Source organism: Strix aluco, chromosome 8 (assembly GCF_031877795.1).
Source record: "Strix aluco isolate bStrAlu1 chromosome 8, bStrAlu1.hap1, whole genome shotgun sequence".
In the NCBI taxonomy this organism is placed as follows: Eukaryota; Metazoa; Chordata; class Aves; order Strigiformes; family Strigidae; genus Strix; species Strix aluco.
This window is the reverse complement of record NC_133938.1, coordinates 21937621-21962752: the sequence shown is the minus strand read 5'-3', so window position 1 is coordinate 21962752 and position 25132 is coordinate 21937621. Positions and strand designations below refer to the sequence as shown.

At 36.7% G+C, this 25132-nt stretch overlaps 1 protein-coding gene across 9 annotated transcripts in view; it reads right to left on the bottom strand.

The window, feature by feature from the left end:
• Nucleotides 1-3957: 3957 nt before the first annotated feature.
• The window catches only part of SLC30A7 (solute carrier family 30 member 7), a 31612-nt gene continuing 10437 nt past the window's right edge, over nucleotides 3958-25132 (bottom strand). For all 9 annotated transcript variants that reach the window (XM_074832616.1, XM_074832618.1, XM_074832625.1 and 6 more), the window contains 6 exons: nucleotides 24290-24439; nucleotides 22720-22770; nucleotides 19963-20098; nucleotides 8855-8945; nucleotides 7739-7888; nucleotides 3958-4999 (listed from right to left, as the gene is read on the bottom strand). In XM_074832616.1, the coding sequence (XP_074688717.1) occupies nucleotides 4952-4999; nucleotides 7739-7888; nucleotides 8855-8945; nucleotides 19963-20098; nucleotides 22720-22770; nucleotides 24290-24439 (626 nt within the window). In that variant the 3' untranslated portion in view covers nucleotides 3958-4951. The remainder of the gene's footprint in view (nucleotides 5000-7738; nucleotides 7889-8854; nucleotides 8946-19962; nucleotides 20099-22719; nucleotides 22771-24289; nucleotides 24440-25132) is intronic.

The window sequence follows — 25132 nt, the reverse complement described above, 5'->3', positions numbered from 1 at the left end:
TTGACTGTATTCAAGTAGAAAAGATTACATTAAAAATTTCTAGTATTGCACTTGGGACAAGTCATGGCTAAGCTACTAACATTAGCATTCCAGAACAAAATCATACATAGTCTTCAGAATTTTAGTGAGCTGCCTTGTGTCATCATTAAGATTTCTTTACAGGTATTTTGATGCACCGTACTATTCAACTTACGCTCACTGCTAAGAGTAATTCCTGTACTTTAAAGGTAAAGGCAAGCTATATGCTGAATGCAAGCAATGCTGTATGCTACCAGGAATGATTTTGGCAATTTCTTCATTCACAATATTTCACACTTCAGCCAAAATACTGTACTGATTCATTTAACTCTTGTACAAGATCCCAGCATACACATGAAAGACTTCAATGCACACGGGAAGTGAAATACACAACTCCTTTTAGACATTATTTCCACCAAATTACCACATAGGCAGGAACCTTTTGTGGCTCACTGAAACAGACAAGTAGATTAACCAGTATTTGCACACAGTGAGACATGTAGTCTTCACACGCCAGGCACAGCAGAAGCATAACTGGCATCTTTTCACATTATAGCGGTCTCCAGCCAATGAAGTCCCAACAGGGATGGTCACTGCAACAAAGCCTGAATGGGGAAGAAATCCAAAAGGAAATCCCTGCAAGTTACAGACAGGGATTTTCATAGAAGTGTAAAGGAGGAATTAACCACTGACTTGGTATTAGGGATCAGAGAAATGGATTATAAAGAAAAAAAAAAAGAAAGAAAATCCCTCTACACTCATTCCCAAACACGCTTAAAGGGGTGGGATAATCAAGAATCATAGCATGTGGCAGTCTGATGGCTGCTGGGGAAAACAGGATAGCACTTAATTAGTAACTAAAGCTGTTGTTCTGAACTGGTATCTAAAGGTCTTGTTACTGGAGTATTAATTGGGATTTGCATTTTATAGAAGCATGAAGGTTTCTGCAATGAAATCTGCACTGTGAGAGAAAAGCCATGAACTTCACAATTTGATTGCACAGTGAATGCAGAGGGTGGAAAAATGCAGTTCAGCAGCAGCTTCTCTCCCCTCTTAGATCTTGTTTACATTCCCAAAGCAGGTTCACTTACAACAGTTACAAACATATACCCTTTCTTTCCTTCACCTTTAAACCCAGCTTTATTACTTTAGAAGAAAAAAAAAAAAGAATGTTAAGAATCACTAAGGTCTGTTTTATTAGTAGCGGCATTTTCAATTTTTATGTAAAAATAGTGTCAGCAGCTCTTACTAATGATGCAATTAAACTTTTGTTTTAGTAAGCAGTATTACATAAAAAGCAGAGTCATTTATTTGGACCAGCACTTTTGGCCTTAGTTTAGCAAGCTGCACAAGTAATTTAGCTCTCTGTAGGGGCCCTACTGATGAAAAGAACAAGTCTATCCATATGTAGAGACTTACAGGATTAGCCTAGGAAGGACCAGTCTTCACTGTGCATACTCTTAAGAATAAGAGGAATTTTCTTCCACTGTTATTTACCATGACAAACATTTGAGGCATTTTAATACAGACACTCTGTATCACTTGTTTTATCTTCTTATTTTGCTGTAGGCCCTGTAAAAATCATGCAGTTTGCAGGCTTGGTCTTTGGGACAATATGGTTGAAAGTTACTGTTTTCCATCACAGAAAAAAACCCCACAAAGACCAGTAACCCCACAGTGAGCTTTAGCTACATGAAAACATGACAAAAATCATACTTGGAAAACTTGGTTCAAAATTCAGTACTGGATACCAGGAAGCTGGAGTTTTAGCAGATGATCTGCAGATAGTCACCCATGTCTGGATGTCATTCACGTAAATCTTCATTTACATGATGCAATGCATCTCCAATAAAGTGTTACAAGTAAAGTGTTACATAAGCAGCTAAGTGTTAGGTAATTAGCAAAACACAAAATAATGGTGCTTTGACTCTCAGGATAAGAAAAGCTGCACTTTCAATTGCACGATTTGTACTTTTCTAAAACCTGAGCAAGTATCCCCTTGGTGAAAAAAAGAAATCATATGCCACGCTGTTTACTGACATACTAGATGTGACTGTAGTTACCTACTGGACACATTATCTATTGCCTTTTGTAGAATTTTGTGATGCTTACCCTTTTTCAGAAAGCCTAAAAAGACTTAAAGTCTACTTTGAATTTGACTTCCCTACACTATCCTCAATTATATTTAACAAACAAATGATATATTTCTTAATATAAAAATATCAAGTTGTCCTTAAAACTAATGAAGGAAGTGCTATCTTGGTTAGAAAACTCAGACTTGTACATATGCTTCCAACAGTCAGGTAAGTCATGGTAAGCAACAAAAAGATATCAGAAGTTATTAAAATCAATATTGTGTAATTATAAGCATCTTACAGGCTTTTTCAATCAATTTCCCATATTTAAAACTTTGTAGAGGTACATCTTAAAAAAAACCAACAAAACAAACCCAATTGCCACTTGGGCAGGTTCTCACTTGGAATCAAATTGTAGCAGTTGTCTTTTCATTAAGAAAACTAAAAATAGTGGCCAAGCTCAGCAACTTTAGCAGCACTACAGTATTTCAGCAAGTCCAGGAATACTCAAGTCTGGAAACATGCTGGTACAAAAATGATTTAAACCAAAGCCTGCTCTTGGGTCAGATACAATTGCAATGAAGTTGGCTGGTGCTTGCCTTCGAAGTGGTATCAGTTGATCTTCTCTAGCCTCAAATAGTAGTATTAACTATAAAAAAACCCCAAGAAATCATGCTGTCAACCAATAAGAAGCAGTCTATATGCAACATACTACAAAACAATATGAGACATCTCTGCCCTATAATCACAACCATTTTTTTAAATACCTTTTCCATGAACATATATGCAAATGGTATCTCAAACTGCAGTACTCAAATCTGCTCAACAGATTCTTGCACCCTACCCTGCAGCGAGTAACTTTCAGATCCCATCCTCCTGTCCGGAACTCCAAGCCTGGCAGAACATCTGCAAAACAGCACAGGCAGCTGAAAGGGGACTCTGCACCTGCATCCCCAGGAGCAGCCAGCAGGATCAGAAACCAGCAACAGGAATAGTGAAGGATCTGAAGACTGGAAGAGACTCTAAAGCTTAAAAGCAGCGTGTATGTGGCTTTTTACTGCTATTTTTCTTTACACCCAGTTTTCAGTTCCAGGCACAAGAGTACACCCCCAAGTTTTGTACAAAATCCCTACTCATGTTTCAATATCTCATCTGGAAAATTCAGAAACCACCTATCAATTTGTCAACCATCATGTTTTCACATGAAGAGAGAACAAAATTTAGGTGCTATATAGGAACAACAGAATGAATGCAATAAACTCTTCATCTCTATCATGAATTCAGCAACAGTGGCAAACAAACTATTTCTGTAAATGAATCATTGGTACTTTCATGCCTAGCAGCTACTACCCAGACCTTGTCAGCTTCAGAGGGCCTTGATTTCAGCATTACCACATATCATGCACCAGAAGAATACTTAAAATCTATACCAGTCAGTAGCGGCTATGATTTTTCAGAAAAATGCCTGTCTTGTTTTTAGCTCCACAATGTTCTGTTTGTAAAATGTCATCTTATAAAAATCCTCCATTACTAAATTATCTACTACAGCATAGTGGAATTATCATCTGTAATACCAAGTATATCAGATTGTCTTTGAAAACAACATTCACATCTGAAAGTGTGAAATGATTATAAATGCTAGAAAAATATGACATACTAATGTTTCTGGAAAAAAACAACTTCCTGCACTGAGGACTTTTCCTTCTTCCCCATGAAAACACAAAGCTACAGTAAGATAGTCAAAAATACCAGACTTGTCAACCCAGAAAAAGCATAATCTTAAACAGCATGAACCATGGTCCTTATTTCCATTTCAGGTATAACCACCAGGAACAACTATTTTCAGTATTTGGAAAGGCAGAAGTTAACTCACCAATCACTTTAATAAAAATTATTACAACCTATTAAAATCAAGGAGATTTAAGCTTGCACAAACAATTTAGGGATTTAATTTTTCCCACCACATGATTTGGAAGATAAAAAACTTCACACATTGTGTCCATCACCAGCATCTTCCCTCAGCTGCCTGTTGTTTCCATGACTATGGACATGAGTAGCATCGTGCAATGTCTCATTACTTTCAACAGTATGAAGAGACTAAGAATCGGAATTAAATCTAGTATTTTGACTAAAATAATTTCCACAAGATATATGCAACAAAATATCCAGCTTGTTTTGGAAGCAAGTCTCTTCACAACAGCTTTGCCTTTTACATTTAGAATTTTTCTGTCTGTTTGGTAAGATGCAAGTATAAAGGAAGTCTAACATCTACAGTTATGCAAGTACACAACCCCCCCCACATACATCACTAGTAAATAATCAGACTGCATACAAGATACTTGTAAAAGTAATAAAACCCTTTGATGCTCCATATTTATGCTGGCAAATACCTCTCCTGATATAAAAGGCACTTTGAAAACCCAATATGGTTTGGTTCATTAAGTTTGCAAAGTACAAACAATTGTACAAACATACAATTATATTGAAGCATGTCAGCCATTGTGACATTATCTACAAAACAAGTTTCCAATTGTTGGTAACACTGGTTTTATGGGAATGAGCAGTGGTTTCAGCAGCTTTACTGAAGACATGACAGGGTTTCCAGTACCACAATCTTAGTAAGTAAAAAACCCTCAAAAACTTACAAGTTTAGGGGCCACACAAAGACAAGACCCGAAGTCCATAACATTCATTCAATATTTGCTCCTTAGAAACGAACTCCATCCATAGCCTGAGGGCAGAAATCTCTTCAGTCCATTCCAGAACAGTGGTGGAGGCAGGCTCTGTCTTGAAAACTATGTTGTTATACCATTACAGTACAGAAAACTTTGGTCCAACAGCACAATTCTGGAAATTCACTACATGGCTGCGACATCAATCTGTATGTAAAGCTGTCTTACTCCTGCCTATGGAAAAGAGAAGGAGAGTTAAGGAAACCCTGTAAAGCTAAAGCAATTTTAACCACCCTGAACACCAGTCCACATCAGTAAGTTACCTAGCAAAAAACCTCAGTATCTTATTTTTCTGTAACTCATCTTCCACATTTAGCACATCACTCACTGAGATACTGGCAATTTGGAAACCTACAAACTTTGAGAGCGCTGTACGAATACATAGTTCTTCACACAGTCAAGTGCACACATGTAATTATGTATTAACATTACCTTTTCTGATTCATCCTAAATAATTCACACATGAAGCTGCACAAAAGCAGTTCTTTTGTACAAGTTTAACTTCCCAAAAACCCAGTTGCTTGAGGAGCTGTAAGTTTAAAATGGAGCTAAGCACAAGAGCAAAACATGGGATTTGTTGTTTGAACCAGTTCTACACTAAGATTTTAGCAAGAAACAACAATGGCTACAGTGAATTTACAGAGTATCATGACACATTAAAATAGCTTCAGGTAAAGGTATGTGAATTGTACTAAAGCATTTCGCTTCTCAAATCCTATTAAACTAGGCTTAGATGGACTTGCTTAGTTTTATCAGCAATATCAGTATAAAACAGCACAAAAAAATCAGTCATTCATTTCAAGCTCAGTGGCAGGCCAGTGACAATGTTGTGATGGTCACTGGTTATGCAATGTGAACTTAAAGCATTAGGCTGAACACTGCTAAAAATCAGCTTGTCTTCAACTATCATCAGCTTGCTTCTAGTTCAGTTGAATGGCAAAACCATCAGTTTTACATCAGTTATATTAAGATTAATGAGGGCCAATATTACTGTGAAGAAAAATCTCTACTTGCTCCAACTGTTCTTCCACTTATACCAAAGGTCAGACAAGTGATAGATCTTGTTTAACCAACTCCCTTCCCTAGACACTGGCTCTTGATACCTGGCACAGCTATCAGCTGAAGAGCTAACAACTCACTTGGAAAATTCAATCCTTTACAGACTTGAGATGTAAAATTAATTTTAATGTAATAGAATATTCTGCATAGTCCTTCCTCAAAAAAATATCCCTTAGTTTAAAACTACATAGTCTGCAGAATAAGCCGTGCAGACTGATTTCTAGAGCTGTATGTGATGGAACATCTCAAAAAGGACCAAACTTTATGGATAAAGTTTGATTTTAGAATATCTGTAACAACAAATCCTCCTTCCCTAAATCGCTAACATAAAAACAGGCATATGCGTTTATTTTTATTGGGTTCCCCATTACCGACTATAAAATTCCTTAAACTTTAAGGAGTTCAAAACAATTCATGCACTCAAGCAGCAGGGTTGGCTTCAGTGGTGTTTCTTCTGAGAGTCCAGAAACTGATGCAAGATGCATAAAAAACCCCCAAAAAATCCAGTCTGGAATTTTAAACAAATGATATAAAACAGTTACTAAAAGGGGCACTTATTATCAGATGCATAAATGATTCACTAAGCCATCCACACACAAGCTGCCAGTGCAATAGACCAATACAAGGGAAAGAACATGCACGTGAGCACACAAGGACCTTTCCCCACTGTAAAAAGCTTTGAAAAGAACATTTTTGCAGTCACTAATTAAACTGTTGACACTTTTTTTTATTTAGTGTCAAATATACTCAATCAGAAACCCCCTTCCTTCACTGTCCAACTGACTTAGAGAAGTCAGTAGTTTACATATCTCAAATATTACCCTTTAGCTGACAATATTTTGTTACCTAAAAACACTGGTTATAAGCAGGAATACTTGTCTCTTTCAGCTACAGAACTCTCCATTACTCAAAAGCAGAGAAAGGACATTATGGAAAAATATAATAGTTTTTTCAAATACTCCAATGTCAAGAATAAAAGCAGGATGTTTACATCTAGATGATATAAAATAGAGAATAAGTTTCCGGCTTTATTCTTCACAAAGTTTTATTGCTGGAGAAGAATCTTCTATTTTATCTTAATAGACTCTAGGTTCTACATGTAAACCATTCACATCCAGTAGCTATACTGGAATAGGCAGTCAAACTGAATTTCAAGTTTCATGGTTAGAAGTGTAAGGAAGCAACAGAAAAATCTGAAATTTGTAAGATTTTGATCTTACGACAAGAACTATCAACTTCTAATAAAGTTTCTGTTGTTCACAAGAATTCCAGCATTTCATATCAGCTACAAGTGCTATCAAATGCTTCACTATCTATATAAAAAAAAATATAACCTGTAGGGAAATAAACAGGAACACCCTGGTCATATACAAACATGACAACTGATTGTTATGCTTTAACTAGGGATCACCATAGCACAAATACTACTAATAGACAACAACATATGCAAAGACTACAGATTCTCAGAGGTACAGAAATGAATGACAAATACAGCATCAGCACAGTGAAAAACTTAAGTAGGTTCAGTCTGTGGTCAGAAGCCCTATCTTGAGGGAAATCTAATATATTTTCTTGGTTCCTCATAGGTCAATATAGGATTTCAACTTAATTTGATACACCTCAGACAACTACAGCTGTTATTTCCATTAAGTGGCATCAAAACCTAATGCAGAGAGGAGCAGTAATTCTGTCTACACTACTGAGTATTTTGAAATTGTTCTATAGAGCTGGAGCAGAGAAGCTTTTCAAAACACACTGATACTAAAACCAGAAGCATTTTTCTTGGTAAGAATTACAGTGTCACACGTGACAGGCAGTTTACACTGAGATGTGACTTCCACCAATGAGACATACCTGAGTAAAAATATTGTGAGTCTGGCTTAGAATCCACCTTCCATCAGCATCAGGAGCTACTAATAGTTTCAAAGTCCCTATGTAAACATCAGTACAGAGGGTCCAAAAATGTGGATCATGTAAACTGTAAACTCCTTGCAGCTGCTGCACCTAAAAATACAGGCAAATTTAAAAAAATGTATTTCAGAAAATGTTTGTCTGTACTATGATTTTTTTTTTACAGAAAATATAATGAAAGCAAATGCATTCTTTTACTTCTAGTTCACTGTGTAATTTGTGGTATTTAATTTAAATTCCTTATTACTATCTCAGCAATTGTAAGGAAGGTGAAGACATGCAGACTGTATGTACGTGTCATGATTTTGTATCTTGCTACATTTACATTCTGCATATATTTTAACTGAAACCATTTCTGAAAACAGTGGTGTCCAAGAGAGAAAAGTCAGTTACTAGATTTCAGAGGACATTAAATTAAAACAGCAATTTTTACAAATGCAGGAATTTTCCAGTGAAACAACTTGAGATATTCTATTAACAGAAATATACTGGTATTTTTGTAAATATTTTGTGAGGGCTTAGGCTTGTCCTGTTGAAACCCTTCTTTTTCCTCTGTCAAGTTTCAGCAAACCTTCCACATAACAGGTACAATCCTGTAAGTTCCTGAGGAAAGATGGCACTCATACCAGTGCTTTGTATTAACTTCGCAAAGGTGCTTAAATGTTCAGGTCATGACACAGTAATAGATAAGTTAAACAGGAGTACCAGGTGAGGTCAAATCCAGAGTAATCTACATATTCTTATAAATACACTTCCAATGTTACTCCACCTCAGAAAACAGAAAAACATTATCCACTTTGTATCAGTACAAAGTACTTCAAGAGGAAAAGCTTCAGGATCTATTTTTCTAAACCAGCATAGCACATTTGAAAACACAGAGTTGAACCTACATACAATTTAGGACTTCAGAAAAATAAGAATTAACCTGGCACCTCCCTTTGTACAATCTAAGGAACCTTTCACAGGCATTACTGGAAAAACATCACAAAATATCCTCATACACACAGTTGAGGCTCATTCAGTCAGCAGCTTGATCTGAAGCAAAGTCTAAGAGCTCACCCTCTGGTAGCACTGAGGCAGGGTGTTTTCCAGGGAAGGAGGAGTTCGCTGCATCAAAATTCCAATGGATTCTTTTAGAAGTGGAACAATACTGGAAAGAAAAAAGAAAGTTAGCTACTGTCACATTTTTAAAAGATGCCGAACAAAGAGCAACACAACATTCCTTAATGCTCTTGAAGTTTTTCTGTAGCTGTTTCATGAGAAGCTGAGAAAGTTGCCATGAAAACCTGGTACGCTAAATAAAAGGATTGACAAAATTGTTATGGTTTCTTACTAATGGCAAGATTACTTCTCCCCCTGCTTTTCCACAGAGACAACTGGTGGACAATCACAAAAGATTCATAGTTTAATCATGGGATTTGAGATGAAATCTCTTAGTGTCGTAGAAGTTATATGACAAAGCAGCTGGTAACTATAGCTCAAAACCAAAACTTACTCCAATGGCAATCACTCACAACCAACCATAAAAATATGCAACTGAAATGGTTTTTGCTTTTGTGTTTGGCTTAAGGCATATTTTTCTTATGAACTAAGATAATAATGGGGAGATCATGAAACAAAATTAGTATGGACCAGTCCAGCTATAACAAAGTTATTTTGTCAGAAACAGACAACTATAGCATATAGAATACAGTAAGTGTAGGGTCTCATCCAAGCTCAAGGATTAAACATTTGGAAGCAATTAGAGGTTCCCTCCTGGCCGAATAGTCTGGTTTAATCAGCAAACTAAGGTGACACTTAATATCCTTTTTTATTATTATTACTTTCCTTTTTTTTTTTTTTGATAAAACCAAGAGACTAGTAAGCCCATAACCTGAAGCTACCACTAAAAATGTATACTCTTACTAAGTACGGTGATTTTTTTTGTTCAGGGGTAGTGCATCATGTCTGGCTCAGTAGAGCATCCCCAAATTTTCAAGAGGATGACAAATATCTATAGCCCAATACTAAAACTTAAATAACAATCTAATTTCAAGAGCATATAAAGTCACCTAACACTCTAAACCAAAAGTGATGATATATTTCAGAAATTGTAAGCTGAATTTCTGTGTTCAGCACTGTCATCACAGCTGGAGTACATAGTGTGATGGGATAAAAAGCATCCAGAAAACATCTGTAAGAGATTGAGCTGTCTGTTAAAGGAAATACAGAAGCTTTGCTTAAAATCTCATCAAGTGATGTAGAACACACTGCACAGACCAGCTGCCTATTTGCCCATCATGAAGAGCATGACCTAACCATTCCTTTCCATTTTAAACAGATGGTTCCATTTGTAAATGGAAGCAGTCCTGGCTGATGGACTGCTCAACTCACTCCTTGGCTAATCTTTAGCCAGCAGTGGGAGTTAGAGGGTTGCACGACTACTGACTAATGAACCCCTGGAAAAACAACCACCTAAAATTAAGTCTTCTTGCAGACACACTGGTTATTCCACCCAAATTCACTGCCTCATGCATTCCATCACACAGCCTCACACAGTTGCATTGCTACTAAGGAATCAGTTCAGAAATAGGAAGAAGCAATTAGGGGCAGGCAGGAATTGCCTAAACTGGACCTGTCACCAAGACAATTAAACATTTAGCAATGCAATAACTGTCAATGTGTCTAAAGGAATCTTAATTGGAGTGTCACATTCTACAGATGGTGGATTACAGGAGTTTAGGGGAAAAGGTTCTCTTATCAATGGACCCATCTCACTAAATAATGTCCATGTCACAAGCATTACATCAAAGGCTGTTGGAGCTGCCAAAATACTCTACTCCATTGCTGAATTGGTTTCAGTTTAACTATTTAAAATGCAGGTTTGCTTCTAAATAAAAACCTTGAAAGACCAATACACGAGTTCAGGATGCAGACTGAATACAAGTTTTTTGAACACTGACTCCATCCCTATGAATTTAACAAGGCCCCTCTAAAATACGTATCCAAAGGCTTCAAAACACACACGCACAGGCTGCATATTTTTTCCCAGGAAAAGGACTAAAGGAATGGACAATGTAGGAGCTTCCTTTTTTATTGGAACACACTACTATGAGTGTACCAGAGTGAAAAAAATCCATGAAAGAAATCTAACCAAATCATGTCTGATTTGCACAACTTATTTACAATATTTGATAAAACTGATGAACATTAACTGATGGAATGGAAATTAACTGGCAAGTAGGAGATTTGGAGAGACAGCCTACTGAAATTTAAGACTAGCAGGTTGGGCATGTTAATCCATTCCAAAAAGAGGATTTGGTCAGTGAAACTGGAACAGGATTGAAAAGAGGAAGTTGAAACCCTGTTAGAGAGCTCTTCAGCTGAAGATGCATTTAAAATTGAGATTGCTTCATTCTTAAAACTTTGTTGCCCAAGAAACTCATCTTCCAAGATTAAGTCTATGCAATCAGCAGGGTCCATACAAGCATCAAAGACTGTCTCTCCTTGCCAGGCAATGGGGTGTAGTTTTAAGCAGCATGTATTGGAACCATTAGCTCAAAATCAACTAATATACAAAAAGGTGAATGGGGAAAGACACTCCACGCCTAGTATAGGTAGTACAGCTTGACAGTCTCCCTGCTGGCAAGATTTCACCTATTCATGTTTTTGCAATGGCTCCACACTAAAGCTTTAAGAGAGAAACCTCCTGTGCAAGATTTTGGCAATAATGCTGCACAAATTATGCTTTTATCCAGACTTCACAAAAAAGCTAAAGCCATGATGTTTAACTGAAACAGCAACACCTTAGAAGTCCAAAGAATAGAAGTAAATCAGGACATGGCTTCATACTGTAGATGAAAGTTGAAGTATACGCCAGGTCACACCTCCCTCCTCTAACAGACACTGCATTCAGTTAGAGATTTGTCTTTCGCAAAGCTGACAAGGCCAAAAGACAGCTGCAGTGATGTGATATGCCCTCACAAATGCTGTTAGAGCCCAGAAGCCCATGCAAACATCTCTGCATCTAAAAGGACACTATCTTATAAGGTAGTCTTTTACTGTAAGCCAAACATGACAAACTATAGAATCCAGTTTTCTGATGTCTCAGGTTTTACATTGTTTCATGCATACTAAAGTACAAAATCTTTATTTAAAAACCAAAACTCCACAGAATATGCTCTTTTCTCAAACACTAAAACCAATCACCAGGAGGCACTAGAAATACTAGTTCCATCTCATGTGACTGAAGAAAACACTAGGAAAGATGACTATACCAAGCAGGCTGAAAATGCAGTTAAAGAGTTTGACCAAGCTTTCCTTTTTTTTTTTTTTTTTTTTTTTTGATTAGTCATTAGTGCAAAATACATGTGGTTGTCTCTGCAGCAACTATTGCACTGGTACTTCCCCCTTTTTTTTTTTTTTAATTTACAAAAAGATTACTGAGCAAAAGAAATAATGCTGAATTCTCACTAAGTGGAGGGTTTTTTCATGCATAAGCAGTCTGTAAGCTTTGCTGCTAAAGCAGACACAATTTTCCAATGGTCTCTGATTACCAAGCCTTGAATCTAAAATATCATTCTTTTACAAGACAATTGAATTTGAAAGAGGCACTAACTCACAAGAAGACTTGGGACATAAACACATCCTCTACAAAAGCTTAATAGCAAAAGCAGCTAATGCCGGCAGAATGAGTTTGCAGCACATCACACTTTCACACACATGGTTACAGAGGAAAGGAAAGGTGTTCAAACAGATAAAAGCTATCGACATGAACCTGATAAATCCAGCCTGACACTGCTACACATGGCTTCATTAACAGTGAAGAGTAAAAGCATCAGACTCTTTAATCAACTTGCATCATCACATTCAGCTAATACTCATACCCATTCCAGTCCCATCCTGTTTATGCCACTGTTCTTGCAGGCATAGCTAGCAAGACTCTGGCATCGTCATCATCTTGGGCAACAAGGCTGGAAACAACGCCGGGGTAAAGAACCCCGACATAGAAAATCTACTGCCAGATTTCAAAATTTTTTTTTTCCCCCCATCCATCATCCACAACTGTAGTGCCAAGACTGTCAACCTAATTCAGAACTTGAACTTTAATAAAATTTTTCTATTAGGCAATGGCAATTTTAATCAGACTGTAAGCTTTGCTCAAGACAAGGATCACAGGTTTAACATTTACTTTTCCTATTTTAAATTGTCTGTTCTCATAATAATGTGGTGCTTTGACTCTCAGGCAAAGCTGGCAGGTACCATTACCCTGTAAATAAAGGTAGTGCATGCCATTTAGCAATGATGGCTCAAAACACCAATGACAAGCATGCTAGTTTGGGGGAGTTTTGCTATAGAACATTCCTTCTGAATCTTACAGAATGCAGCACCTCATTTAAAAAAGTGATTCTTTTTTTATGCTGCTATGCCCCAAACATTATAGGCATATACCCCAAATGTTACAGGCATGTCCTCCCCCAAAGCTGTTTCATATTATATCATGTTCAAGCAGCTCTAGACTCTATGTAAAAATGATGTAACCCATGGAAACAACTTCACTAAATGACTGAAGTAAATTGCCTCATCTCTGACCACTTAATATGTAGTCTGCATTTTCTATCCCGTCTAGTATCATATTTAGTCTACAGTGCCTTTCTAGAAACATGTGGCTCTAATAGTGGTCTTGCTTTATACTGGAGTTGTGGCTTTTGCTTGATGACTAATTTCACATAGCTGATCAAAATACTAAAATTGCTTCAACATTTCAGAATAAGGCTTAGAATCCTAAGGCTAAAAAACAAATGAACATTTAGTTTTAAATATTAAAAGCAGTTTAGAGCCTTGAGAAATTGTTTATTGGTTCAGGCACATTAAATTATGAGGAAAACACCTTGGAAAAAGCTTGAAGAGTGTCAACCTGAAGAATTATGAAATAGACAAGCTTTTTTTTTAAAAAAAGACTTCAAGCAAAATACTAGTAAAACAGACTCATCTATTTTAAGCATGTCCTATTTATGCTTTATAATTAAATAGACACTTCCATGAGATAGTACAGAAAGTAATCAAAGAAAGATTCATCAGATGTTAGTGGTAGCATCCAGGATCACTCAAGAGCTACAATGTCCCACCCACACCAGCTTCACCATTCAGGCCATAGATTGATGATGCAGAGATTTTGAAAGATTACAGGATATAGCCCTCCAATTGAGAAACCACAAACTACTAAGTCCTCTGCTTGTCAAGACTCAACAGATAAATACGTACATGGAGAAAACACAACTTTCTATAGCAAGTAAAAGCATAATGAAATTATGGAAAGTATCTGACTTCATGCCTTTGCCTCTATCAGAACAGTAATATGTGGGCTATTTTTCTTCCTCCAAGAAGATAAATTTTAAAGCATGAGATGTAATAGGTATTAACAATATTCTAAACAATCCTACTGAAGACAGGCTTTTAGTGGGATGTAGAGTCATAGTCTACTAGAGGGAATAGACTGATCTTACCTGTCTATACTCTAGTAAGAGCTACCCAATTTCTGCTTCCACTAAGCTTCAAGTGTATTTATCTGTCAGTGAAAACAACCTCAGAAGAATCCCACACTGGATTTTCACTGTGCAGCCCGAACGTTCTGTGCTAACTCACGAGCATTTAGGCAGAGAATATGCCACCTTAGAGCAGCCTTAGTGAAGGATCACAGAAGCAACACAGAGCAACCATGTGAGTAGCTGACAATTTGCACTAATTAGAGATGTTGTCTACAGGAAGGCTCAGCCATTTGAATTAAAAGCGCTGCTTGACTTCTCTGAAGAGGCATTGCTCAACGCTTCATGCATCTGCATAAGGCAAAATAAGTTACAAATTAGAGGCTGTACAGCTTTATATTGCAATGATAAGTTCTTTAGTCATCCTATACAGATATTTTTGTGATTTTTTTTTGGCAAGTGTTGCCATCATTTCAGAAAACTGAAAGAGAAGACCCACTAATAGGAGCAGGCAAGACCTGAGTAAATCAGAGCGCCGTCCAACACTGCAGCAAGCAAACACTCAACATCATCTTCATCCAGACACAAGCAATCTTGGATTAAGAGCAACGATTCCCCTCTGCATTCACATGCAACTGCTCTGATATTCTACTGATGACATAACTCCACAGAAGGGAATAAGGATTTGTGTTCTAGCTTTACTCCCTCTTTGGATACATAAGTATCCCAAAAAGATTACAGATTAAAAAAGAAAAAAAGGACCCCTGGATCAAACCTATCCCCTACCCATGCCCTGCACACTAAGTCAAACTCAGACCATTAACTTGTAGGATATGTGATTGAAGTCAAATCACTACCAGGTTAAACGGCATATGCACATTCTATTCAGAAAAAAAAAGCACAAAAAATAAACTTCATTAAACCCTCAAACAACTAAAAGTGTGCCAAGTATTAAACACTAAATTCACCAATTACACAGTAACTTATTTTTAGTTTGTCTTTTTCATGTAACATTTTCTTGAGAAATGCCTCACTAAAAAGCAAGCTATAAAAATGCTCCTCAAAGACTCTCACAAACCTCTAAAGGCATCACCATCACCTCATTCAGCTTTTTATCACAAACATTAACTGTACATGAAGAATCAAAAGCATTACTTTTACAGTTCTAGTTTACTTAAATTCTATACAGTGTACACCTTTGCCTGATACATTTGGACTACACAAAATATTCTATACACTTTCCTAAAATTATGCTTTTGTATTTTGACCTGTATGAACACAGTATCAGACTTTCAACAGAAGCACAGCTTACTGCAATGGCATAAATAAACTGCAACAGCTACTTTATGACCTTAAAGTATGCTAAAAATCTAAGTGCACTATGATATCCACAGTTTGTATGTCCAAGCAAATATTTAATCAAAGTGTAAGATACTAATGCAGATATACTGGTATATATTTTTAAATTAAACTATGTTTAATCATCAGTTTCATGAAAATTGTGAAATTGAATTGCAAAGTATTTTTGTAAAATTTGAGCCAAAATTCAGTCAGATTATTTTCAAGAAAATTTCAATACATACTCAGATAATGAAGCAGCTAGAGTTGAGAACCCGAAAGTTCTTTGTGATAGTTTTATTAGTTCACAATACTACTAATTTGCTTATTTCGATAAAGAACAAAATATCATGTGATTTCATAAATACTATCCCACATCCAGTAATGGATACCAAATTCAACATCTGTTATTTCTCCATTTTAATCTAATTACTTTTCTAGATTACTTTATACTACTTGCATCATAGTATCTTTACAGGATATAAAAGCGATATAAAAGCTGTGAGTTGGTTACACAATGGCACCACATTAATGCATTATTTAGATCTTCCTATGACAATCTCTCATCAGTCCAAAAAACATGCCAATGTAATTTCTTAAAAAAGACAGAATGGATTCTCACTAGTCTCAAACCCACATACATAACTACTGTCACACCATTATCTTTGCTCCACCTCCACCTATTACCATAAGAATTCCTCAATTCCTCTTTTAAATACATATACCTAAAGTTCAGCATCAGAAAATAAACCTGGTTTTGTTGAAAATAGTTCAAACATATTTCTGAATACATACTTCCAATAATACCCATCATAGTGCAAGAATGAATATAATCTTTCCCAAATCTCAATAGTGACAGTGTCCCAGATTGTTCAACTGATTAAGAAAACTACTTTTTAAAGTTTGGAATCCAAAGACTTCTTTCAAGGTACCTTATTATACCGTTACAAGAATGCTGTTTATCCTGTAGAAGACTCCTGCCTCAAATTTACATCTACAGTTCTGTCCTAATTCATCTCTGTGCAAACTCATTCCAGCTGGAAAGTTTATGAACTACTTAGACTAAACACACATCCAAAGCAACACTGCAATCTGAGGATCCTTCCCTTAGAGGAGAAAGCCATCAACCAACATGAGTAAAAATTAATTTACCAGTTTGTATTTTATTGGGAATTTTCAACTTTATGAAAATAATTTGCTCAATGTATACTTAATTTTCATACGCAACCAGCAGGGTTTCGAGACTGTGACATGCAGAATAGTGTATCCTTGTTATCTAAAAATTAACAGAAAACATTCAAGTCTGGACCCCTCTTCCACCATGACTTAAAATTTACACTCATGTAGCCACCTGCAGTATTCACAGCTGTTTCCTAAGATACATTCCTGATGACAGAAAAGCACCTGTACCATAGGCAAGTCTTAATCTAATACAGTAGTTTGTCATTTGAGAACAAGTGGCAGAAGGCCAGCACAAGAGCTCAAAGATATACACACATAAAAAGACATTCTCCTAGGAAAGAAGTCTCCCTCCCAAATAACAACTTGACAGCCAAGAGCAAAAGCATTTCCATACAGATTTTGATGTTTCAAGTGCTTTATTTTAAAGCTTCAGAGTACTCAAAGATCTAGAAGATCATGCTCAAGGTTTTGCTTTCACCAAGAGCTGTTGGTTAACCATTAACAGCAGTAAGGAGAGTATTGCCTCCTCTAGTTCATCAGTTAGTAACTAATATATTTGGTGTAGAACCAGAGGTCGAAGCAGCTAATTAAAATGGAAATGGATGATTTCATACACTTAAAATGTGGAGTCATGAAAAAGAGCTTTGGAATATCAGCAATAAAAAATACACTACTATTTAGATTTAAACCAATCAGCTGAAGTACTCTTCTAAGAAGACACAGCACCTTGGGGCTTTTATACAACCCCATTTGAAAAAATCAAAGCTTTTCAGTCCCAACTAGTGGAAAGTCCCCAGACAGCATTAAAACTTTTGGGCAACTTTACCAGACTGGCTTTTGCATCTCTGATTCAAAACTATGCTTGCTTTACTACAGCTACAAAGAACAGATCCTGATTTTTAAACACACATGCATGGGTCCACTTGTCAGAGCACACATGTACTCTTATCGCACTCTACCTTATCAAAGTTGGTTTAACTAGTAAGAGGGACCCGAGTGGGATAGTCCGCAAAAGTAAAATTGACAAATATTCTTCTGAAACAGCACAATCATTTAATCTAAAGCCAATTCCCCCCCAAAGGTTATTTATCAGGGTTGCAAATAGGCCCACAGAAGTGGGCAGGAATCCCTGTACTAGATATTGAACATCCCCCTCCTCCCAACCTCAAACCCACACATGCCCCATCAACAAACAGACAATTAAAACCAAATACACACCTGTTGCCACTATCAGTTTAAAATTTTTGCAGCCAATGTTCTTCCTCCTCAAGTTTTGAATTTCACAAAATTTCAGTATAATCTTTTCTCTAGGTTAGATTTAGGTGACTTGAAAAGATTACGGACAAAACTGTTATATATCCTAGCAATCATCAGCTGGACCCTCATATTACTGTTACGAAAGATCATCTTATGGGAAAATCTGACAAACCTTTTGCAGTAATTCTAGAAGAGCACTTCACACACATAGCATAGTGAAGAATAAGGCAGAATAAACAATGATTTTATGTCCAGAAGTGTAAATGAAGTTAACTGAAGTCAAACAACACAAAAAGGGACTCAAGCTCTCAAAGAATATTTATCTGAAACAGTCATCTTGTTTATGATCTTGTTTAAGTGTATTTCAGCAAAGCTGTTGGCAGTTAAGTCCGTTGGACTGCTTAAAAAAATTAAAAAGAAACACCCTGCAATTAGTGTTTTCTCCACTGCTGTGCCAGGATGTGTCAGTCTGCACAAAACATAAGCTTGCTTCTACTGACTATGATGCAGCTGACTGCACTCAGCATAGCGATTCTAGAGATCACTTACAGCATATTGGACCAACAGAATAACATTACAGGCTGAGGTCTGGTATTAGGTCAAAAGACACAACAAACAGTGATTTCTCCAGCATTTTCAGCACAGAGCAAGGACCTCAAATATTCCTCCTAATTGTGCTAGAAGACCTATAAACAGCTTTATTATGAAGCCTCTGTCATGGAAGGTAGTCTTCTTCCAACCTCTGTACAAATGGCAGAAAAAAAAATTTCATGCACATGGTATTCTCTGACCAGCACTCCACCTGTGCTTTGCTGTACACAAAGCTAGACCCTTAAAACACAAAATGTATGAAAACCTGTGTTTTACTTAGCTATTACCTCAGCAGTAGTTTCTTCCCCCTTGGTGACCTGCACATTTTCTTTCCCATTTTTTAAGATTTCACTAATAGGCTTAGTTTGTCATAATTTGTCCTTTATAAAATTACAGGAGGTTTAAGTCAAAATACTACGTTTATATTAAAGTGGTAATTTCATGGTGATCTCTAGCAGATTTCTGTGGGCATTTAGCTCCTGAAGCACGTTGCCCTACTCTGGTAAATAGGGAGATTCACATCAATAATTCTGTGAATGCTGCCATGCATATGGTATAAACATGCCATATATGGTTATAAGCATAAGTAGCTGCAGTTAATCAGATGACATTCACTGCTGAAGAGACAAAGGTGTTCAGTTATTAGGTTGTAACTGGAGTTGTGGCACTCTACCCTATGTCACCACTGAAACTGCTGCCAGAAAAGCCTCAATAACAGCACCACTGAATGAAATGTTTGCTTGTCCAGTCTACTCCAAAGAGCTTCACATTTACAGTGATCTTGGTAAGCAGTAACTGGGAAAGCCCAGAACTATCTGAAGCATTTCCATCAGATCTTAAAAGAAATAAGGATGTCTCAGAATACAAATACAAAGGAAATGACAGTTCTCACTGAGGAAAAAAATAAATAAAAATTACCAGCCTTGATTTGTCAAGGACAAGGGCACATCCTGTGCCAGCAGGCTCAACTCTGCTGCCCTCACGCCATTCTGCTCCATTTACTGGAGCACACTGGTTTATATAAGCATGTGCTAAATACAGAGAGAAAGCTTTCTACAGTTTGAACCTGAAAGACATTTCTGTAGTGTTATGCAAACAGGGGTAAAATATGCAGATTTAAGAGCAAAAGCTGTAGCTGTAGAAAAGGAAAAGAAAGATAGTTGACATAAGAGCGCACCAGAACAGCTGTACATAACAGAGGTAACGTATCACTCTTGGAAGAAAAGCAAATGTCATAAGTCATTAGCACAATAGACAAACCTTTTCTTCTGAGCTGTAATCTGCACTGTAACTAGCATCAAAAGTACCACACATATCAGAGATAGCAACACTTACCTTACACCTATAAGCAGCGCTATCAGCATTGAACAAATAGGATCTGCTATCATTAGACCATAGTTCTGCATCAGTATAGCAGATATGATTACACCAATACTTCCGAGCGTGTCTGCAACGATGTGTAGAAATACACCTGTAAGAGATTAATTGGTATCATTATAACTTGGTGTTGTTAAAGCTAATGGAGTATTTCAAAGACAGTTTACTGAGAAGGGATGCAAGAACTAGATAACATGATTTACACTTGTTAAATTTGTCAGTTAAATTGGTCAGTTTTTGTTCAAACACACAGAAAGCAAGCACAGGACTTTAACACACTTGTAGAATATAGAGCATTTGAAAAATTTACATTATTTTCTGCACTTATCAGTAAGAGGTATTTCATGGCATAGTTATCAACTTAAGCAGTGATTAACTGATGTAGATAAATTTTTTTCATTCAATATCCACCCATATTACAGTAAAGAAACTTATGCTCCCTGATGCCTACAGACAGTAAGTACTGTATAAGATGGAAAGACTTAGCAGAAAGAGTTCTGTGAAGCTCTAAAAGATGCTGATGTTTCATTGACAGTATCTTGTGGAAGTTATTTGGCAAATAAATCAAAGACAAATGATTTTGAGAATTAAAAAAATACTGCAGACATGAACAACTTCACTCTTGTTTTGAAGAATAACACACTACCTTAAAAGACAAAGAAACAAGCACTTTGCAGCTAGCTAAAATTTAGCCTTTGGAGCTCTCTGCTGGCAATGACAGGAACAGTCATTCAGAAATAGCATTCTGAATACAGTTCTTCAGACTCTGTAAATGCCTCCTCATAAAAACAACGTACAAATATAAATCAGCTCTTTAGTCATTTTCCCAAGTCTTTATTTGTACTGGGTCTGGCTGGGATGGAGTGTGATTTTCTCCATAGCAGTCTGCATGATGCTGTGTTTTAGACTTGAGACTAGAACACTGCTGACAACAAACCAGCGTTTTAGCTATTGCCAAACAGTGCTTGCACAGCATCAAGGCCTTCTGTAAGCAAGTAGGCTGGGGTGGGCAAGATGCTGGGAGGGCACATAGCCAGGACAGCTGACCCAAATGGACCAGAGGGATATTCCATCTCATATAGCATCACACTCAGCAATAAAACTAAGAGGCAGTCTTTCTAAATCAGCAGTTGCTCAGAGACTGGCCAGGCATTGGTCTGCTGATGGGAGGTGGTGAGCAATTGTCTTTTGGCCTGATTTCGGCTGGGATAATTTTCTTCCTAATAGCTGGTATGGTGCTGTGTTTTGGATTTAGTATGAGAATCATGTTGATAACACACTGAAGTTTTAGTTGTTGTTAAGTAGCACTTACCCCAAGTTAAGGATTTTTCAGTTTCCCGTGCTCTGCCAGCAAGCAGGTGCACAGGAAGCTGGGAGGGAGCACAGCATATTCCATACCACAGAACATCATGCCCAGTATATAAACTGGGGGGAGGATTGTTGCTCAGTCATCAGGTGGTGAGCAATTACACTGTGCATCACTTGTCTTTTCTTGGGTTTTATTTCCTTTTAAAATTATATTCCTTTTCATTACAATTATTACATTTTATTATATTTTATTTTAGTTACTAAACCCTTCTTATCTCAACCCACGAGTTTTACTACCTTTTCCTGATTCTCCTCCCCATCCCACTGGGGGAACAGAGCAGGAGCGAGCAGCTTAGTTGCTGGCTGGGGTTAAACCACAACATCTTTGCATTACTTGGGGTTGGGTTTTTTTCTCTTCCTCCCCCCCACCTCCTTACTAAACTGTCTTTATCTCAATCCAAGAGTAGTTCTTGCTTTTACTCTTCAAATTCTCTTCCCCGTCCCCCTGGAGGAGTGAGCAACCAGCTGCTGGGTGCTTAGTTGCTGACCAGAGGCAACCCACAACAGTATTGAAAAAGTAAAACTATATGAAATTGAGTCTTTTTAATACACGTCAATTAAAATGTGGCTTTCATGAAAAGGCTGACTTTCAAGTATCTTCTGCTATGCCTTCTGGAAGAGGTTGAAAACGTTCCCTTTCAAGGACTACAAACAAACCAGAAAATCATCCAATAAGAGAAAACAATATGTACATTTGGGTATGCCAAATAATTACTCCCTCTTACATTACATGATTTTCTCCCTCTAACTTTTGAACACTTCAAAAAATAATTCATCAAAGCTCAAAACTGACATCTAAATTATCAGTAATTTTATTTACACTAATGCTCAGATCACGGACTCCAATACTCCTTCAAGCAATTTAGAGTGAATTACCATCTTGTCTAAACCAACTGCAATAGCTTGATGAAATGCAAGTTTTAAGCTCAGGTGCCCTTTAACAAATAAATCAATCTGCATTTTTCAAATACATTCTATCTTAATAATACTGTTTTTCACTTTCCGGAGCATACATTGCAAGTAGGCTCCTCACGTTTCTGCTTTCAGCCACTCTTTCCTAGATTTTTATTATCTGATTTTTCAGCATCTGTAACAGAAGCTAAATCCCAGCTTTTGGGATCTCCCTTTTAAACTGTATTGACACTGCATTACATTTAGACTTCAGTGAATGTCTCGACGCCTAGCTATGCACAGGGTATGGCACTGCTCTGTTTACAGGTAGAAGGGGACTTCATAAAATAGCTCCTCTAAAAAAATCGAGCATTTACCCAGAGGCACCCTCTAAACAGTCACAGGCAGGCAGACGATGATAAAACTAAGAAGCCACTATACTTATTCTCATCATACCTTGTAAAATCTGTTTGCTGGATCCAGCCATCCCTTCAAGAGAATGGTCATCTGTGAAGACAATTATTGGCATGTTAACCTACATAAAGGCTCTCTCTAGTGGTATATTCTGTTATGGTCTTCCTTTTCTGAAATTTCTTGAACAGACAAGCTGCTCAATACTTTAACTATTGTTTTTAAATGCAGCAATTAAGTCAAAAGTCTTAAAACACATTTTAAAAAACAAAATACCACTTTACATATATAAAATTTATTTTACATATGTAAAAATAAAAAGAGCAACATTTGTTTTTTAATCAAAACAAACTGAGAAATAAGACCTTTGTAGTATTTAGCAAAATAAGGCCCCCTCAAGAATACCAGACATATACACAAGCAAGAAGACTAAGATCACATAAATTTGCTAACCAGAAGTATTTCACTTAAGCAAGCATTTATACCCAATGTAAAACAACAACAAGACTTGGAGAATGTAGAACTAGGTCAAAAAAATACTCTCATCCAAGCAGATTTATTCCTCTGAAAGGAATGTCAGAAAGGTATTTTAAGAAAAACTTGTTAAATGATAGCAAATGACTTCTAGTGAAGATATACAATAATTTATGCAAAAGTTGATTTGCACAAAACAGATGGCTACATTCCCTGTTCTACTGGAGTGGTGGGGATGGAGAGAACGAGACACAGGATGGGGGAGCTCCTGCTTTCCCATGAAACTCCAGGAAAACAAGCCCCAATTTTCTACTAAAAATAGCAAGAAAGGGACAAGTAAATATTTTTATACTCTTTGTCACCTCCTGTCTGCAAGTTACCACAGTATTCTCTGCTCTGAACATGCACTTTTTCAGTCACATCAGATTCTTCTTTATGGCTTAGGCAGGAAGGATTGACAACCCTGCATTTCAATAAGGCTTTCATTTGCATTGTTTCAAATAGGTAGTAAACAACACACTGTCTCTTTCCATGGATGTCCCTTCACAGATTGTGCACCTTTATGGAAAAGATTTAAGCATAGATAAGATACCAAGTACCTTTTTCATATCGCACTTAAACAACTACATAAGATGTGGAAAATCTCATATTTGAGGTCACAAACCAAGTATGACATATCAATCCCTAAGTACCCGAAGCCAAACTGCTTGTTCATCTTTCCTAATATCTTGATCTATAAAATTATTCAAATGAAGAACATCAGCAAAGCAGCGTAATTTTGTCTATTGATTTTAATGAAAAATTGAAACAGAGCACTTCATAACTAATTTCATTATATTTCTATAGCATACATCTGTTTTATCTTTGGCCAACACGGAACATTATGGTGAACATTCAAAAAAAAAATGTAGTTTTTAAAGGTTTTGCTTTACCTAACACTGAATTTATTATAAGTGAAACAGCATTTACCAAAATGAACCACAGAACATGGTAGTGGCATAGCATACTGCATATTTAGTGAAACTACTTCCGTGTATGCTTGCAACAAGCTGCAGGACCCACTTTTTTTTTTTTTCAGTAAATCATTAATAGCAAACTTCAACTGAGTCAAGATGGTCTATGACATTAACTAAGTACTTACCATGACAATAATCCTGACCGTGAGAGTGTCCATGGCTATGGCCATGACCGTGTCCATGGGCATGTTTATGTTCATGGCTGTGACCATGACCTCCATGACTGTGCCCGTGGCTCAGACCACCATTAAATAGAGAATGGCTGTGTTCATGCCCTATAAACAAATATCACCATCAGAGTATAAATTTAAGTGTTGAATAAAAGTATGCTTACATTTGTTTCTAAGCTTCCTGAAACCTATGAATCTTTTAGGTCATCTTAAAGTATGACTTTAAGTAAGTTTAGAAAATTAACACAAACTGTCATCTAAATCTATGCTTTGCAGCCATATAAAATATATACCTGATTTGAGAAGTCAAGTGCTTTTATACGTTCCCACTTCTGAGACAAGTTGTGCTACTCTTTTAGCACAATTTGAAAAATGTACACATAATTAGATACACGCACATTAAAAATAGCCCTTATAAGAAACCAGAAATTGGCTATCGTTTACACATTAAAAATTAAAGCTTAAATTGCTGCTTAAAGACCAAAACCTATTTTCTTCCACCACTTCTATAACATTTATTGTTAAGCTGAAAAAGATACCAATTAGCATTACAGAAAAAAACTAAACAAAATGTTTACTATATATTTAGGCAAATACATTCTGCATTTAAATTCAAAAGACACTAAGTTGAGAAGCACCTGAAGCTGAATCATCCCATACTTAAAATTTGGTTCAGACACTGTTTTGTAAATTTTCCAGCCAAGACCTCACTTAACTCCAGTTTAATTTTGTCCAAAAGACACTCTGCAAACCTCTTCCAATAAGGTGCAAAAGAGTGCATGTTCCAGGAAGCAGATT